The sequence below is a fragment of the Spermophilus citellus genome (assembly GCF_964194105.1).
Source record: "Spermophilus citellus genome assembly, chromosome: 17".
Classification (NCBI taxonomy): Eukaryota; Metazoa; Chordata; class Mammalia; order Rodentia; family Sciuridae; genus Spermophilus; species Spermophilus citellus.
This window is the reverse complement of record NC_138199.1, coordinates 40906430-40924742: the sequence shown is the minus strand read 5'-3', so window position 1 is coordinate 40924742 and position 18313 is coordinate 40906430. Positions and strand designations below refer to the sequence as shown.

At 35.8% G+C, this 18313-nt stretch overlaps 2 protein-coding genes across 7 annotated transcripts in view; one reads left to right on the top strand and one right to left on the bottom strand.

Annotated features, from left to right (window-relative positions):
• RPS6KB1 (ribosomal protein S6 kinase B1) overlaps window positions 1-12599 on the top strand; it is a 60333-nt gene extending 47734 nt beyond the window's left edge. For 3 of the 6 annotated variants that reach the window (XM_081270439.1, XM_081270440.1, XM_081270441.1), the window contains exon 15: window positions 96-1326. In XM_081270439.1, the coding sequence (XP_081126565.1) occupies window positions 96-333 (238 nt within the window). In that variant the 3' untranslated portion in view covers window positions 334-1326. Of the gene's footprint in view, window positions 1-31; window positions 1327-12468 lie in introns of those variants that run through there. The other 3 variants (XM_081270443.1, XM_081270445.1, XM_081270442.1) reach the window with 3 other exon arrangements.
• Window positions 4001-18181, bottom strand: RNFT1 (ring finger protein, transmembrane 1). The gene is made up of 9 exons (XM_081270454.1): window positions 17806-18181; window positions 15740-16198; window positions 15457-15533; window positions 13922-14022; window positions 12455-12608; window positions 11429-11587; window positions 10646-10711; window positions 7487-7588; window positions 4001-6823 (listed from the first exon to the last, which is right to left on the bottom strand). Exons 2-9 carry the CDS (start codon window positions 16140-16142, stop codon window positions 6689-6691), a joined length of 1197 nt encoding a protein of 398 aa, XP_081126580.1. The 5' UTR covers window positions 16143-16198; window positions 17806-18181; the 3' UTR covers window positions 4001-6688.
• Window positions 18182-18313: the final 132 nt, after the last annotated feature.

Here is an 18313-nt window from a genome sequence, read left to right as displayed (position 1 = left end):
TGTTATATGTGCCTCTCCCTTTAAATCTAAGGGAAATACTTCTTGTTGAGATGATCCTTGAGACAAATGAATGATAGCTCTTCCTTGTCTTAAAGCCCCGTCAAATTTTCTCCTGGGGATTTCTGGGCAAGAGGTGCTTCAGCCAGCACAGCAAATCCTCAGACGCCTGTGGAATACCCAATGGAAACAAGTGGAATAGAGCAGATGGATGTGACAATGAGTGGGGAAGCGTCAGCACCACTTCCAATACGACAGCCGAACTCCGGGCCATACAAAAAACAAGCTTTTCCCATGATCTCCAAACGGCCAGAGCACCTGCGAATGAATCTATGACAAAGCAATGCTTTAATTAATTTGAGGCAAAAACAAAAAAAAGCAGGGGAAAAGGGATGTGTGAGCATCCTGCAAGATGAAACAAGAAGAATTAAAAACGACAGTCTCAAAGAGTCAGTGTCATTTCCTGAAATGCTTTGGACAAAGGAAAAACAAACATGGATTTTTAAAAATCAATCAATGGTGCAAAAAACAAAACAAAACAAAAAAACTTGAGCAAAATAGTATTTCAGAACTCTTAGGCACATCAATTAATTGGTTCCTAGCAACATCTCAACCTTATCAAGGATTTTCACGTTGATGGCTGGAAACTGACAGTATTAAGAATAGGATGTTGCTTCTGAATCACTGTCAAATTCTGATTGTGTCGGAGAAGGGTTTTCCTTTCATTAGGCAAAGTATGAAATTGCCTATAATACTTGCAACTAAGGACAAATTAGCATGCAAGCTTGGTCAAACTTTTTCCAGCAACATGGAATCAAAGACAAACTTATCAATTGATGTTTTACGTGCAAACAACCTGAATCTTTTTTTTATATAAATATATATTTTTCAAATAGATTTTTGATTCAGCTCATTATGGAAAACATCCCAAACTTTAAAATGCGAAATTATTGGTGGTGTGAAGAAAGCCAGACAGCTTGTTTCTTCTCTTGATGAAATAAAAAAATGCAAATGAATCATTGTTAACCACAGCTGTGGCTCCTTTGAGGGCTTGGGGTGGACCTGGGGTTTATTTTTAGTAACCCAGCTGCAATACCTGTCTGTAATACTAGGAAAACAACAGCAACAATCTATTTAATCATTTCTACTTGCAGTACTGCTATGTGCTAAGCTTAACTGGAAGCCTTGGAATGGGCATAAATTGTATGTCCTACATTTCATCCTTGTACTGGGCCTGCATTGCACTGGAAAAAAGTCACCACCTGTTCTTATACCAGTATTTGGTTCAAGACACCAAATGTGTTCAGCCCATGGCTGAGGAAGGATGGACGAGAGTCAGGATAAAATGCATACTAAGGGCAGCAAAATGGGGAAGATAGGAATATCCAGGGGAAGAGGGTGTTGCCATGGTCCACTCTCTGTCTAATCTCTTTATGGCAAATTGGTAAAATTTTAAGTTTTACTTCGTTTTACTGTTTTTGCTGTCTACCTTCTTTAACATTTTTTTCCTTAACAGTTTTAAAAAGGAAAAAAGGTCTAATTTTTTTCTCCTATACTGGGGCTACCTTTTTTGATTGTAAAAATACTTGATGGCCTTTTGATGAATGTCTTCCACAGTGAATAAGAAAACTTAGTGGCTTAATTTAGGGAACATGTTAACAGGACACTGTTTTTGAATTGTAACAAAATCTACATAAGTGATTTACAGGTACAAAGAATAAATAAAGGTGACTTTACCTTTCTTAAATACTTCCTGCCTTAAAGAGAGCATTTCCATGACTTTAGCTGGTCAAAGGGTTTAATATCTGCAGAGCTTTATAAAAATATATTTCAGCGCATACTGGTATAAGTAGATGATCATGCAGTTGAGTCTTACCACTTCTTTTTTGTTTGTCTTTTATAATGTATTCAGTCTGAGTGTCAAAGTCAATTTGTAATAGTTTGCAACCCTAGAATTTTTTTAAATAGATGCTGCTTGCTATGTTCTCCAAACCTTTTTGAGCCATAGGATCCAAGCCATAAAATTCTTTATGCGTGTTGAATTCAGTCAGAAAAGAGAAAAACTTTGCTTATTTAAATTGCAACTCAAGTGAGATGCGATGACAGTAAGCAAAAGAGAACCATGAAAAATGATTGGAAATATACCTTTCAATTGTGGCAATAATGAAAGAACTGATAAAAGTTCATATTTGGACAGAAAACCATTAAAACAAACAAACAAACAAAAAAATCCCTGTACCCCACCCTCTTACTGCAGCAGCCTACTAAGAATTTTATAATTGTAACTGGTAAATTAGAAGCTACATGATGATTAAGGGCAGAAATTGTACTTAAAATGTGCAGATCTTTGTTCTCTGACAATTGTGATGTCTGGAAAAAACAAATCCAAAAAGCTATGGTGACATGTATAGGTATTATTTCAGACTGTAAATGGCTTGTGCTACCCTGATAACTTGTTTTCAAATGTGTTTACTAACTGTAGTGTTGACTGCCTGACCAAATTCCAGTGAAACTTTTACACCAAAATATTCCTCCTCAGTCCTATCTGCTAGTAACATGTGCACTGTGATTGGCTGGCTATAACACCCTATAGTTAATCTGTTTTCATAATTAGTAGTGCCAGCAATAGGGGCGAACACTGCAACTTTTTTGCATAAAAAGCATTAATTGCACACTTACCATCCACACAGATATTTAGTTTTTCTAACTTAACATTTATTAAGTGAAATTAATTTCCCATGCTGTGTCAAGTTTATTGAGAAATTGTGTTTCATAAGTGGATACCCCTACTATGACTGTGAAAACATGTCAAGTGTCACATTAGTGCCACAGACAGAAAGCACACACCTATGCAATATGGCGTACCCTATATTTATTTGTAAAAATTTAAGCATAGTTTAAAATATATGATGTCAATATTACTAGTCTTGAGTTTCTAAGATGGTTCTTTATGGTTATTCCAGGTAAGTGTATAAAAATGATTAAGTGCTTTTCTTTCATCACTTGATTATTTTCTTTACAATCAGCTATTATGTGATATTTTTTTATTTTATACATGCAGTTTTTTAATTAAAATGTAATCACTGAACTGAAGTTTACTAATTTGATTTTATAAGGTTTGTAGCATTACAGAATAACTAAACTGGGATTTGTAAACCAGCTGTGATTAACAATGTAAAGTATTAATTATTGAACTTGAACCAGATTTTTAGGAAAATTATGTTATTTATTTCTTTTTCCCCTTTATGGTCTTAAATAATTTGAATCTTTCAAGGATTTTTTCCATACTGTTTTGAAGATAGAAGATAATTTGATGGGTGGGGGAGAAGGATGCATGTTTGAGACTCCATAAATTCAACATTCTTTCCTATAAGTAATAAATGATTATAAACAAGATGCATCTTAGATAGTATTAATATCCTAAGCCTTGGATTTCATATTTAATATAGGACCTTTCTTTTCTGAATATTCAGCTAGTCATATGGTTCCTAGTTTACAAGGGCTTAATCTAAGATTATCCCCATGAAAAATGTTGAATTTATGAAGAATGGACTTTGAAACTTTGAAAATGGTTAACTTCTCAAATAAAAATATCAATATCCAAACATCTGCCTTTTTTCATAGGAGTAGACACTAGCAAGCTGGACAAAACTATCATAAAAGTATTTGTCACACATGACCTGTGGTCTGTTGCTGATTAATACAGTACTTTTCTTGTGTGATTCTTAACACTACAGCACAAGTATTATCTCAGTTGATATCTGAAGTAACATCTAAAAGATGGGTTCATCTCTGTGTTTGCTCTTTAAACTATTATGTTTCTATTATCCCAAGTTGGCTTTGCATCTATTAAGTAAACTCTTCAGCTGCCTTATTAGGAGTGCTATGAGGGTAACACCTTTTCTGCTTTTCATCTTGTATTTAGTTTACTGTATTAAGATATTTGGTTTCAGATTGAATGAATGTAAATAGAAATTAAATGCAAATTTGAATGAACATAAAATAGAAGTGACTTTTTTTATTACCTAAACAGAGGAAGAAACAACTGTGTACATTATCAGTTATATAGTTTTTTTCTCATTAACAAGTCAGATGTATTCATGTTCTCATATTTAATAAACTATTAATGTACGTAAGGAATAACAGTTGTAAAACTGTTTCTGCCGAGAATAGAAGCTATTTAAATATATAACAAAGCTTTAGTATTGATTTTATATATTGGATGTTACACATCTTTTATTTTCAAATTGTATCAAGTAGAAGAACTTGAATTGTTTGCTTTTTTAAAAAATTCACGCAACAAGTTATGAGTTTTTTTCCCTCAAAATATCTTCTTTGTTTAGCCATATTTATCTTTTGGAGACAGAATCTGTGTTGCCCCCAGCTGGTCTCCAGCTTGCAGTCCTCCTGCCTTAGCTACCTCAGTAGCTGGGATTACTGGCATGTGCCACTGCACCCAGCTTCTTGGCAACATTTGATTGTTCTTTTGCAGTGCTGGAATCAAGCCCAGGGCCTGTTGCATGCTAGGCAAGCACTCCATTACTGAGCCACATCCTCAGTCCAACTGGGCTACATTTGATAGTTTGTGCACAAATCTGTTTTTTAATTTTTCTTTGCTAGAGATTGAACCCAGGGCCTTAGATATACTAGGCAAGCACTCTTCCATTGAACTACATCTCCAGCCCCACAAACTGTTTTAATTGTCTCACATCTACTCTAAAATGGCCATTTTGTACAAACCGCATCTCTTCTATGAACATTTATATCACACTTGCCTAGGTAATACCTCTACAGAAAGTTATCACTCATGTTGATTTTTTATAAAAGATGGTAGCATCTCTTAATGCTGGTACTCTTTAACTTTTGGAGATTGTGATCTGAATTCACAGAATAATTGGGGTTTTGGAGCTCTGTTCCCTTTGGGGTCAAGGACTAAAAAGTAGTAGCAAAATGCTTCTAGTTCATCATCTGTCTTAATAGATGGCATAGCTCTCCTATTACATCTTCCCAGTTTTCAGTTCATTGTAGTAAAACCCCACCACAGTCCAAACTTCTGTTGTTATTTAGTCAATACAAACTGTTTGAATAACCACTAGGGGAGTAGGTATGGTTAAATGGTATTGTAAATAGGGCTGAATGCTATTCTTGTGTTCTGAACTAGAAGTCGTTTCAGCTGTTTTTCACAGCCAAACTTTAATCCTAAATTCCTTTTCTCACCCATTCCCTGCCATATACCTAAACAATACAACTGAGCTTTGCCACAAAGCCAGGAAGGTGATTTAAGGCTAAATAAACTTGCTCAAATATTTGTGGTAATTCTCAAAGTAAAAAAGAGAATTAAATATATTGTGACTAAATAGACAGAAAATAGTTACTCTTATAACCTGGCAGTGTTTACCTAGGGTAAAAGGTTACCTTTGTCAGTTTGAGTAGTTCTCCAGGCATTATCACTTGGCTGCTATCTTTATTAATGCATGTTCTGGTCTAGGCTTTGTCTTACCAATACTACAATATGTTTTCAGCTTTCTCCTAACTTTTGCTTCCCACCATCCTTTCTTTGTGTACAAATTGATAGTAATAAAGAAATAGGCAGAAGCCTTGTACTCTAATTGTAGATGTAACCAGTAGCAGCCCTTTATTGTTCTGTTAATATTTAGGTATCAAGTGGAGAGAAAAAGTGCCTTATTTTCTTTTCCACGACCCTGAACAAATTACCTAGAGGCAGGCAAACCACACTATCCAAAGCTATGACCACCCCTAATACAAGCTTTTTTTCCCCTGCTTGATGCTGGGGATTGAATCCAGAACCTCTCACATGCCAGGCAAGTGCTGTACTACTGAGTTTCACCTCGAGCAGTGCATGAATTATTTTAATAGTTACTTTGAGATATTTAATAGCACTATACAAAAAGCAAGATTGTGAACATTAAAGCTGATGGTAGGAAGCATGTATGAGGTCCACAAATAATGAATTTAAATAATTTATTCTTACTGATTACTTATACTATAGAGAATAATACAATATTAAAATATATCATCCTCAGTAAATTAATCTTCATCTAGAAAATGTAATTTTTACAGGTAAAATATAGCATTTAGAAATTCAATTGAAAAATACAAATTTCGTGAAAAATTTTAAGCATTTTTAGAATGGGAATTATAAAAGTCAATGCTGAAGAAAATTGTTTCAAATAATATGTATCTTAAAATACTGTGAAAAATATACTGTAATGTCAGGAAAGAATACCTGAATTATTATTATTACTATTTTCTTCTTTTTCTTTCTGGGGTAGGGAACGAATCCAGGGCCTTACATGTGCTAGACCAGCACTCTGCCACTGGGGCAATATCCCCAACCCACCTGCATTCCTTTGAAACTACTAGTTACGGTTTATAATTTCTGTTTTGGTAACATCAACAAGAGAACACATTTACAATTTAACACTGCAATTATCTGTCAGATAATTAGGATAGAACAAATGTTGTATATTCTTTAGGTTGAATATTATATACTTTTTAAAACACGGGTTTTTCATTTGATCTTGATAAACCAGACTACACATGTAAATTATATTCTAAAACCACTTGGAAACAGTTTTCTTCCAGCCCTGAAAATCTGTTCAAATGCATTTATCAATAGTCACTTTTTACCAAATGAAATTAGTGTTTGTGGCCTTAACAGTTGTACAACTTAATACATTTGAAGGTGTGATGAAGTGGCTCCATCATTCCATTTGTTTATACGATCTGAAATCACAGTTCTGCATAATGGACATGTTTTCTCTCTGTTGAACCATAAGGTAATGCATTCTTCACAAAATATATGCTGTAAAGGGAATTAAGAACTAGATTTTACATTAGCAAACACTTTACATTCATCATATTGTAGATAATCCTATTCTTTAGAGCTGAAAGGGATTTTGGAAACACTAATTCCCACATTTTACAAATGAGAAAATGGAGAAAGTACTATGTATTCAAGAAGACAGAGTGGTTTTAATGGTAGAGCCACTAGTAGTATTCTGACTTTACTATCCATTTAGCCTTTTTTTAACAAAATGTGGCTATCCCTAGGTGATATCTTTAAGATTCTTAAATATGATGACTTAAGAGCTTAATAAATCTTTGAGTTAGTAGTAACTTCTGTAAAGTCTAAGAAAAAGCCATATATACTTCCATAACATTGTGGTACTATTTTGAATACTAGTATCTAATTATAAAAAATAGACTGTTTTCTAATCATTTTGGCATCCAATCTGCCAGTTGAATTATCTTTCCCCTTTTATATATTCCTGCATAAAAATCATCAGAACATAAAGGATAAGATTTAGCCAATCTGCTAAACTCCTAATCATAAATAAATTACGTGTGTGTACTCTGCTACTTTCCACTAAACAGTGTAGATTATTTTTTGCCATTCAACAAACATAAATATTACTTGTAATTCACAGAAAAGTACTGTGTTCAGTTTGCTTAAAAATATAATTACCTGACAGATGAGAAGAATTGGCTTCTGAAATTCAGCTTGACATATTGAACAAATATCATCCACATCTGAACACTGTCTCTTGCTGGCAGCTACACCATAACTCTGTGAAGGTAAATTATTTGCAATTACAAATTTCTTTTCCTGTTGAGCACATAGGTGATACTGTACTTCTCAAATCTCCCAGGAATCAGGCATTTCAAAACTTTCCCATAGGATACATTTTATAGCTACATCTTGACTACATGAGTGTGAAATCATTAAATAGTAAATAGCAGGATCGTGGAAGATTGTCAAATCCACTGGATTCCCAAATGGTAATAGTTTTCAAATTCAACACAAATGGCTATAAGTACCTAAACAATTTGAAATATAACTAAATATTTATAAAAATATTTACAAATACTTCCTGGGTATAGTGTTGCCCAGGATTGCCAAATTAAGCAGTCAATCTAGCACTTTGCTAGTTAAATGTAATTCATGTGGAGAGCTTATTTTAAAAGTATATGTATCTGGGGGCTGGGGTTGTGGCTCAGTGGTAGAAGGCTGGGTTCAATCCTCAGAACCACATAGAAATAAAAAATAAAGTTATTTTTTAAAAAAAGTATATATATCTGGGCCAGGCGTGGTGGCACATGCTATAATCCCCGCAGCTCAGAAGGCTGAGACAGGATGATCGGGACTTCAAAGCCAGCCTCAACAACAGTGAGGCACTAAGTAACTTAGCAAGACCCTGTCTCTAGCGGGGCCAGGGTTATGGCTCAGTGATAGGGCACTTGTCTAGCATGCATGAGGCACTGGTTTCAATCCTTAGCACCACATAAAAATAAATTTTAAAAAGACCCTGTCTCTAAATAAAATATGAAAGAGGGCTGGGGATGTGGTTCAGTGGTTAACTTCCCCTGGTTTCAATCCCTGGTACAAAAAAAAAATTGTGTGTGTATGTATGTATGTGTGTATGTATCTGGGGTTAGAGATATAGTTCAGTGATAGAGCACTGGCCTAGCATGCACAAGGTCCTTAGTTTTAAACTAATTTTTAGTACCACACACATACAGAGAATATCTGGCTGGGGGTGTGGTATGAGGCCCAGCATGTAGGAGGGAAAAAGAAAAAAAATCTCTGGTTCTACACTGGAGTTTCAGTAGGCCCAAACACTGGAATATGACTCAGGAATCTTTTTTTGAAAGGTCTTCAAGGTAAGTTCAACATGAAGGAGATTTCAGTTTCTCACCACTAAACTAAAAATGATTTTTAATTACCTCTTATTATCATAAAGTCAGAGCATTTAGTACTTTGAAAGAATGATAAACCAAATTTTATTAAGAAAATAAATGTAAAATGTCATTGGGATGGGATAACTGTCAAAACTAACAATAGTGCAATTCTCTGAATATCCCTTTATTCTAATGTCCTAAAAAAAGTTTCTGATCTCTTTAATATCTTAACTTCCTCACCAAACTCAGCAGGACTTAGTCATGAACTAGATGTGACAATTAAGACTCTTTAGCAAAATTTGAAAGAATCAAAATGTTACAAATGAGATGAGCTTTCTGTAGAAATGATGGTGGCAAGGGTGGCTAAGAACACCTAAGTGTAGTAGTCATGGGAAGTTAGGTAAGGAGTGACTTACTTAAACACATTTGATTATGATCTAAACTTCCTGTACTTAAATGTTTAGGGCTAACAAAACTCAAAGGTCAAAAAAAATTTAATTTATCCTTCAGTTTTAGGTGGAGTCCACCTATGTGGTGCTGAGGATCGAACCCAGTGCCCCTTGTATGCAAGGCCAGCACTCTTCCATACCACTGAGCCACAATCCCAGCCCTGACAAAAATGTTAAAATTAAGTTCTTTTTTGTTTTTTTGGGGTTTTTTTGTTTTTTTTTTTGAGACTGGTGATACTAAGGATTTCAGAAGTCAGTCAGGACAGTGTTAAATGATCTTGATGCCAATTTCCCTTCAGTAAAGGAGTCCATTACAAAAATATTTATGTTGACAAGCTTTTAAAACATCACTTTTGTCTGGCATTTTGGAGACTTCCTTTAGATGAAGACATCCTGATGGCAACTGTCATTTCCATGATAAAGAACATGTATGTATATGTTCAGGATATCAGGGAGACAGGAGTAAAAGTGTCAATGACTGATTCTCTGTGCTTTCTTTGTCTCACAGAGAAGAATCTCAAGTGTTGATTGGGTTTTGTGATGCTGGATCTGGATCACAGGGCCTCACACATGGTAGGCAAACCTTTTACCACTAAGCTACACCCCTAACCCACAGGAGATTTTCTTAAGGGTATTTCAGCACAAACCTGACTAGATCAATTATGGGAAAATGGCTGATTCTCATATAATCAACTGTATTAACCTGGACAAAACCAGACTCTCTGAATATACTGTATCTTCTCCAAAAGAAAAGTGTGCATAAGATATAGCAAAACTTGTTTCCATATTGCTCTTAGGGAAAAGGTACCCTGGCTAGTTAGTCTGAACAGTTTTTTAGACAATTCTTTTTTGTTTGGATACTATGGATTGAACTCAGGGGCACTATACCACTAAGCCCCATTCCCCAGCCCTTTTTATTTTTTATTTTGAGACAAGGTCTCATTAAGTTGCTGGGGCTGGCTTCAAATTTGCCATCTTCCTGTCTTAGCCTCCTGAGTTGCTGGGATTACATGCAAGCACCATTATGTATGGCTCCTTTTTACTTTTAACAGTACATTATTAGGTTGGCATTCTTGTCAGTCAGTCCCATTAACTGTTTAAGGACCTAATGGACTAAAAAGCTGAAGATCAGCCTTGAAATTTGGTAATCACACCTAGGTATTGGGAATCTTTGAGGCTACTAAATATGAATTACCCTTCTGTATGATACCCTTTCTCTGTATTCTGTAACATCCACAGAATCACATAATAACAAGTTTATAATTGATAGTGAAGTCTCAATCATTAAATTCCATGCTGAAAATTATTTGTATATTTAGTACTGTGTAATGGGGACATTTCCCCCAGTGATAAAATTGCAAGGGACATGATTTTTGGTAATGAGCTGAACATAGAACTAAAACTCCTGGTGCCAGAGTACTAGCAAATAATCTAAAAAGACCATTTTATAATGAAAGGTAGAAGTGTTTTTCCTTAAAAAACAAGAAAGTACTTACTGGTCGTGTAAAAAATATTCGCAAAACCTGTCTGAAAGTTTTCAGATGTCCAAAGAAGTCCAAAAGCTGAAAGAGGAAATAAGAGATAATTTATTAATTCAAGAGTCTTATCTGCTAAACCCAAAGCAAAAGCTGAAATCTTACAATATTCAATTCCCATATTACCCTAATGCTCACTGCATTCAGAGATAATCATTTCATTCTAAATATATTTCAAGCCTAATTAATGAATATTTATGGGGTTGAGCCAACAAGAAGTACATTTAAAAATCTATAGTTATAGTTTGTTCAAGATAAATAAAAACCTGTCAAAGACAAAGCAACTACATCTGATTCACATATTAACATTTTGATTTTTAAAGTCTCAAAGTGATTATTAATTTGAAATAATCAGGCAGAAAGGGAGCAGAACAAGGCACTCTACTAGTTTAAGAGTTATGTGTACAACAAACTTTGCTGTTGAGGATGGGTGTGTTTTTTTCCACTTGTTTATCCCGTTAGATAATCCATGTTATGTGGAACTCCACTTTCTCTCTCTCTCTCTCTCTCTGAGACAGGGTCTTATGTTATCCATGTTGGCCTCAAACTCAGAATCCTGTCTCAGCCTCCCAAGTAGCTGAGATTATAGTTACATGCCACCACAAACTGATAAAGAACCTGCGGTTACTTCAAACTACTGATATGAAGATAAGCCTTAAGACAGTTAAGGAGAAAAGTAGTAGTATGTAAAATCAATAATTACATGAATCATTATGCAGTGGCAAGATTTATAATGTTACTTACTTTTAATATGAGGTAGAGTAAAGCCAGCAATATCCCAAGACTCCATCTAGTACCATTACCAAACTCCCCATAACTTATAAGGTAACGAAACCAAACTGGTATGGGAACAAAAGTTCGGTAATACTGACACAATTCTTCTAAAAGCATATACCAGTAACCCTAGAAAGAAAGGAAAAAGAAAATAAATAGAACTACCCAAGCCACTTAAACACATAGCAAAAATCCTTAATATTGGACTGAAAACATCATGAGTACATGATGCAATAATATAAGTAACTGTGAAATTAGTCTTCATTATGATTATGACTGACAATTTCAACCTGATTCTTCCATGTTACAGTCACTGCATAGTGTGCTTTTAAAGTATTCCTCAGAATGAAATAGTAAAATGTTTTATATGTACTGTGTTTTTGCCGATTATAAAAATTTGTTTTTATTGAATATGGGAAGCCACTAAATAACTGCATATAGTCAATTATCAATTGATAGTACCCTGTTGGAGAACAGAAGTACAAATTAATAGTTTCTCATATTTGATGTGGAGACTGATTTTTCAGTTCTTCTGATGCAAATGTTTGTTGTTGTTCTTTTTAGTTATACATGACAGTACAGTTTAATTTGACTTATTTATACAAACATGGAGTACATTTTATTCTAACTAGGACCCCAGTCTCATGGTTGTACATGATGTAGAGATTCACTGGTGTATTCATGTATGTACATAGGAAAGTTATGTCATTCTACTCTTTTCCTATTCCCATCCCCCCTCCATTCCCTTCATTCCCCCTAGTCTAATCTACTGAACTTGTATTCTTCCCCTCCCTGAAACAAATATAATTCTCATTTTATCCAAATAGGTTAATATTTTGGTTCAAGTCCTTGAACAAATGTTGCCAAGCGATAATAAAGATAATTAAAATTAGATTATTTAGCAAACGAAAAAATTACAAAATCTTTAAGCAAAGATTAAACAGTATTAATGTGTTTGCCAACATCATTCCAATAATGCATCAGTTAGTTTCTTACCTTTGACTTAAAAGGCATGATGAAAGGAGGCACCAATAAAACAAGGCATTTTAAGCCCATGAAGAGGAATTTTAGAATGAAGTCCGTAATTCCAACAATCCAAAGTACTTCCCAGAAGCTCAAGTGATCCAGTGTAGGATTTAAGAAAATTAAACTACCAAGAGAAAATCATCAAAATTTACCAGAGCAACGCACAAAGGTAAAATATTGAAAAGGGTTTTAAATTTGCTACAAATATTTTAATTTGATATGTAGAAATGAGTTTGGCAAGATAACATCAGAGTTCATATAAATGGAATGAAGGATAATTTTTTTATTATTATTTTAAAGGAACTTTTCCTTTTATATGATATAGAAAAAGGTCTTCCTGGCTTATTATGTTCATACCTTTGTAGCCTATAAACTCTAAAACCTGTATACTAGACTTATGCCATTATCTTCCTAACGATTTCCAATCAGGATTCCATCCCCTCTTTTCCACTGAATTACTTTTGTCCTTTATATCACTAGACCTAAAGGTCACTTCTCTTTCCATTTACTCATCCTAAATTTTCTTTGTAGACCTTTTTTCCTCTATGGTGTTGGGGATTGAACCCAGGACCTCATTCATGATAGGCACTGAGCTGCACCTGTAGCTTGTTCTTTCTAAACTTCTTTTTTTCTCTCCTGGTTGTTCTCATATGTCTCCTTTGTGGCTGCTACTCTGATGATGGGTCTTGTCCAGGACTGGGCCCTCTTTGTATTTTCTTTGTATTACCATATAGTTATTTGTATTACCCAGGTTAGTTCTGTTCAGTCCTGTGGTTTTAAAATATCAGTCATATTTAAATGCTGATTACTTTGCTAACATACCAAAATTTATAGCTCTAACCTCTACCCTGAGCTCATGATATATCTAGAACTGCTTTCTTAACAATTCTACTTGACTTCTCATGCTTAACATGTTAAAAACAAAATTACTGATTTTCCTCTCAAATCTAGTTCCTTCCCCAGCCCAATAAAATGACACCACCATCAAAATCTTTCTTGCTTTCCCTACCTACTCACCCACACAGCCCTACCCATATCAATGTACTGGCTCGACCTCTAAACTATATCCCATATTTGTCCATAATTATTTTCTGACTAAAGCTGAAAATTCAGAAAAACTTGTTACCTATTGTCTTTTAATGAATCTTTGCCTTATTTCTAGAAACTGAAAAAGACAACAATACCCACCTACTGGTACTTAATAAGTACGGATTAAACAAAAATGCAGTTATCAAAAAAATTAAATATTTATTGAGCACCTGCTGTGTGCCAAGGAACTAAGGATACAAGTCTGAATAAGTCACTCAAAGCTCTCAATCATTAAAGAAGACAGGTAAAAATTGAACTACAATAAGTATTATGTGTAAGTAAGATATATGCAGAGTGCTGCGGAACATATGATTACATTTTAAAAAGTATACTAGAACTAGTAATTACCTGTAATAAAGTGACTGAGAATGAAAGGTATAATACAGAAGAACAGATGATCCTGCTAAGAATATCAGTAACCAAGCACATTGAATCTTTGAAGATCTTTCCTGAAAAATAAACAATTTTATAATTTGTTACTTTGAATTATGCCAGAATTTCAAATATTATTAAACTTTAAATTTAATGGCTTATTAACATTAACTTTCTAGATTAACCTTAAAATATAAAGTATCTATTAAATTGTATACCACATTGTTTTATTTATCGTTAGCAAACAAAATTTGAAACAAGTTATAAAAATACAATTTCTTCACTGTATGAAAAATAAGAGGTTTCAAAGAAACCAAATCATCTAAAAGTTGACATAAAGGACCTACCCTAAACAATCTTTAGCTGTTCAGTTCCCTTTTTTGTGCATCTTCCACAAGACAAATTTCAAAAATGCATTTAAGTAAATCAGGGTTCACAGATATTCAATAATTTATTTTTAATCTAAGGTTAAGTTTTAATTACAAGTTTAATTAAATGTTTTATAGGTTAAGCATCCTAATCTGAAAGTTAGCAATTGAAATGCTCTAAAATCCAAAACTTTTTGTGCACCAACGTGAAGCCCCAAGTGGACAATTCTTAAACCTGATCTCCTGTTAAAATTAAAATACAGATACACTAAAATTACTGTATAAAATTACAGTTGGGCTATGAGTTGTATATAAAACAGAAATGAATTCTGTTTAGACTTGAGTTCCCATTCCCAAATCCCCCCAAATCTGAAAAAGTTTTGGTTTCAAGCATTTTGGAATAGAGAATACTCAATCTGTACTAGTTTGAAACCATGAATTAAAGTTTTTTTAGTTTACAGGTTCTACTATAAATTTCCAGGTCAGAATGTATGATATCTTCCTTTAATATGGCCTTATGGTGAAATTTCATGAACTTTTTCCTATTTTTTCCCATGATTTTTATGACTAGGACTTTTACATTATAGAAAAACTTCTTGAATTAAATTTCCTTTAAATAAGAGAGCTAAACAGTTCAATACCTATTTATTCAATGCTCCATAATTTATTTAGTTATTTTAAATCTTATTATAGTCAGTCAGTTGAAATTTTAATGAGATTATGTTTAAATTAGCTCACAAAATAAAAAGGTACTTGCCAAACCAGATCAAATAGTGTAGTCCTTTGTCTACTCCCCTACATCCTCAGCACTTTTTTATTTTGAGACAGGGTCTTGCTAAATTGCTGAGGCTGGCCTCAGACTTGTGAACCTCTTGCCTCAGCCCCGGCAAGTTGCTGGGATTTCAGGCATGCATGGTTGTGCCTGGCTTTTTCTTTATTAGAAACCAAATATATAAAGAGAATAAGGTGAAGCAATCAGTATTAGGACAGATAATTTAGATAACAAAATAAAATATGTCATGGAACAACATATTTGATTTCCTACTTCTCTCAAAAGCTATTCCTATTTCTCACAAAATTATTTCTCTATAATTCTATAGAGAGAAAACAGTTAATAATTTTTTAGTTGCTTGTTATACTTACTCTTAGAAAAACCTGATTTACAATGCTTTTGTTTGCATACATAAAAGTTGTTAGCAGCCCAATTCCAAGAGAAATGCCTGTTAGAAAATAAGTTCCAGTTAATTGAAAGAAAAAAAAACAAAGAGGACAATATAAGCTAATAATATGAATTAAAAGAAAACATACAATTTTAAAAGCCAACAGAAAAATAAGTAACTGAAATACATAGGTAAAAATAGAATTCCAATAAAGAAAAATAACTGAATTTACCAATTAAGCAAATCATTGTTTTATTATACCCTACCTGTTATATGCTGCATAACAAGTTTGACACCCAGAATCAAAATATATGGAAGACTTTTCTGCAGCCACTTGAAAAGATAGCGGAATTCTGAGAAGGTGCTACTTCCATGTTCTCCAGACCCCGTGGCAGTATCCTCAGGCTGCCTTGCTTCACTGTGGGAGTGACTCCGGAAACGACTATGTGCACATCCGTGGTTACAGCTATGGACAGCTGACCTTATATTTCTGGAGCTTGGATTTTCAGCATATTCTTTAGATATGGGGTTAATCTGGATATGAACATCTCCAGAATGAAGACAAGAACCTTCTCCTGTCAATCTTGTATGGGTACACTGGGAGGCTGAGGCATCCTCACCACTTGCAGTTCCTGGAGGACTGTGCAGTTGGTTACAGTTGGCTTGCATGGCCCTTAAAATACTTTTTCTCTAATCCAGATTTCTTTGCTTGGAGGTTTTGTCTCCTAAAAATAAATAAATAAATTATCCAAGAGCAGAAAATATTCCAAGGGAATAGTTAAATACAAGTAAGTACACAGCTCATCAATTGTTCTTTATTCACTTTATAAAAGGAGTTGCTGATAGTCACAGCATATGAATTTTCAGATTATCGCACTTATTTCTAAACTCCTCCCTTAATGCCAAGAATCTGCTTAAAAATTATCATTTCAGGAAACATTTACTAACAAAAAAAAGACGAGTTTCAGATGACTCCATTTCTCTAATGCCAGAACACACTGGCAAAATAGTCATGATGTATGGGGGGCCCAGAAGATGTTAATATAATACTAGTGTTCATATTTAATAGTTTGGCACATTCACTCAGCACCCAACTGGAGCAGTTTCATCTGAGTAGATTCTTTTTTTTTTTTTTTAATTTTTAATATTTATTTTTTAGTTCTTGGCGGACACAACATCTTTGTTGGTATGTGGTGCTGAGGATCGAACCCGGGCCGCACGCATGCCAGGCGAGCGCGCTACCGCTTGAGCCACATCCCCAGCCCCTGAGTAGATTCTACATCAAAGAACTTTCAGAATGAAGAGTGATTCAGTATTTTTTTCCTAATATTTTAAAATTCTTATTTGTAGATGGACACGATAGTTTATTTTTATTTATTTATGTGGTGCTGAGGATCAAACCCAGTGCTCCATGCATGTGAGGCAAGTGCTCTACCATTGAACCACAACCCCAGCTCTGATTCAGTATTTTTTAATACTTGGAAATGCTAGGAAGAAAGAAAAAATTCCATTAAACTTCAATGCTTTAAATATCATTATAGATAATAAACATCTCACTTAGATGAACTATAAATTTTATCTTATGCTGAAAGAGCTTCCCCAAAGCGAATATATTAATAGTGCTACCAAGAATACGACTTCCCCTCCTAAAAGAATGTTTCCTAAATATCTTCAAAATAGGGATAAGTTGGGGAGTCACAGTAATGTTAGGTGATACTTCAGTCTGAATGAAGATAGTCACAGTGTATGGAATAAAAATGCCACCATCGGTGGTGTGTGTGTTGCGGGAGGTGGGGTGAGGGTATCAGAAATGAGGACGTTGGCAGGGAGGTTCCTAAATGACCCAGCAAGGATCTCCTAGCAGCTCGATGCCGGAATCGCAATGCCAGCTGACAAAATGCAAAGCCTATCCCAGACTGTCTGCTTTTCCCGTTTCTCTAGGAGGAAGCTAGAGTTAACGACAGGGCATGTTCTGTGTCATTCTGTCTTATGCCTTGGCTTGAACGCTGTGCAATTACCCTGTGGCGGTTTGGGTTTTGATCCTTTTCGCCGAAGGCTTCGCACCCAGGCTCCGATGCCACGGTGCGTTTTATTTCCTCAAATCTCAAGAGCGACTTTGGACAGGATGGTTTATGTGTTTTCTATAAATAAAAACAGGCCTCTCCCACTCTCCTCCACGCACAGATAAAAAAAAGAGGAGAGAAAAAGAATCAAAGTGAACATCAACAACTCTTCCGGAATCCCCGAGCACAGGTCTCCACCCACGTCCGAGCATCCGGCGGCCCGGTTAGTCTCCCTGGAGCCCCTTGCCCCCGCCTCCCCCAGGCCTGACCTCTCATGACCAGGAGCGGATGGAGGCCTCGGCAGCGACAGCAGGAACAGCAGCGCACGCCGCCCCCAGCACTAGAGTCAGAGCCATCACGCTCAAGCCCCACGGCCAGCAACTCGGGCCCGGCGGCGCGCGCGCTCCCCGGACGTCCTCGAGCGCGCGGCCCGCCCCCGCCTGCGCTGCGCCGCGCCGAGGATAGGCGAGCGGCTGGAGCACGCCGCTGCCAGGGCCTGCGCCTGGGGATGGCCCGCGGACGCGTGCCCTTAACAGTTCGTTGCCTCACGTCTTGAGTCTATGCTGCCAGTCTACCACGGCACAGGGCCCCCGAGGTGCTGGACGTTTTGAGGTTAAAAGCGCGCAGGCTCCAGGAACCTGCCTCCGGAGGCGGGGCCTGACGCTGAGGGCTGTCCCAGCCTCCCCGCCTTCCCGAGGCGTCTCGCCTGCCGCAACCCAAGCGGGGCAGCCACGTTGGCGGGGCTCGGCGCGTCTCCGGAAGAGCGGCGCTGGGCGG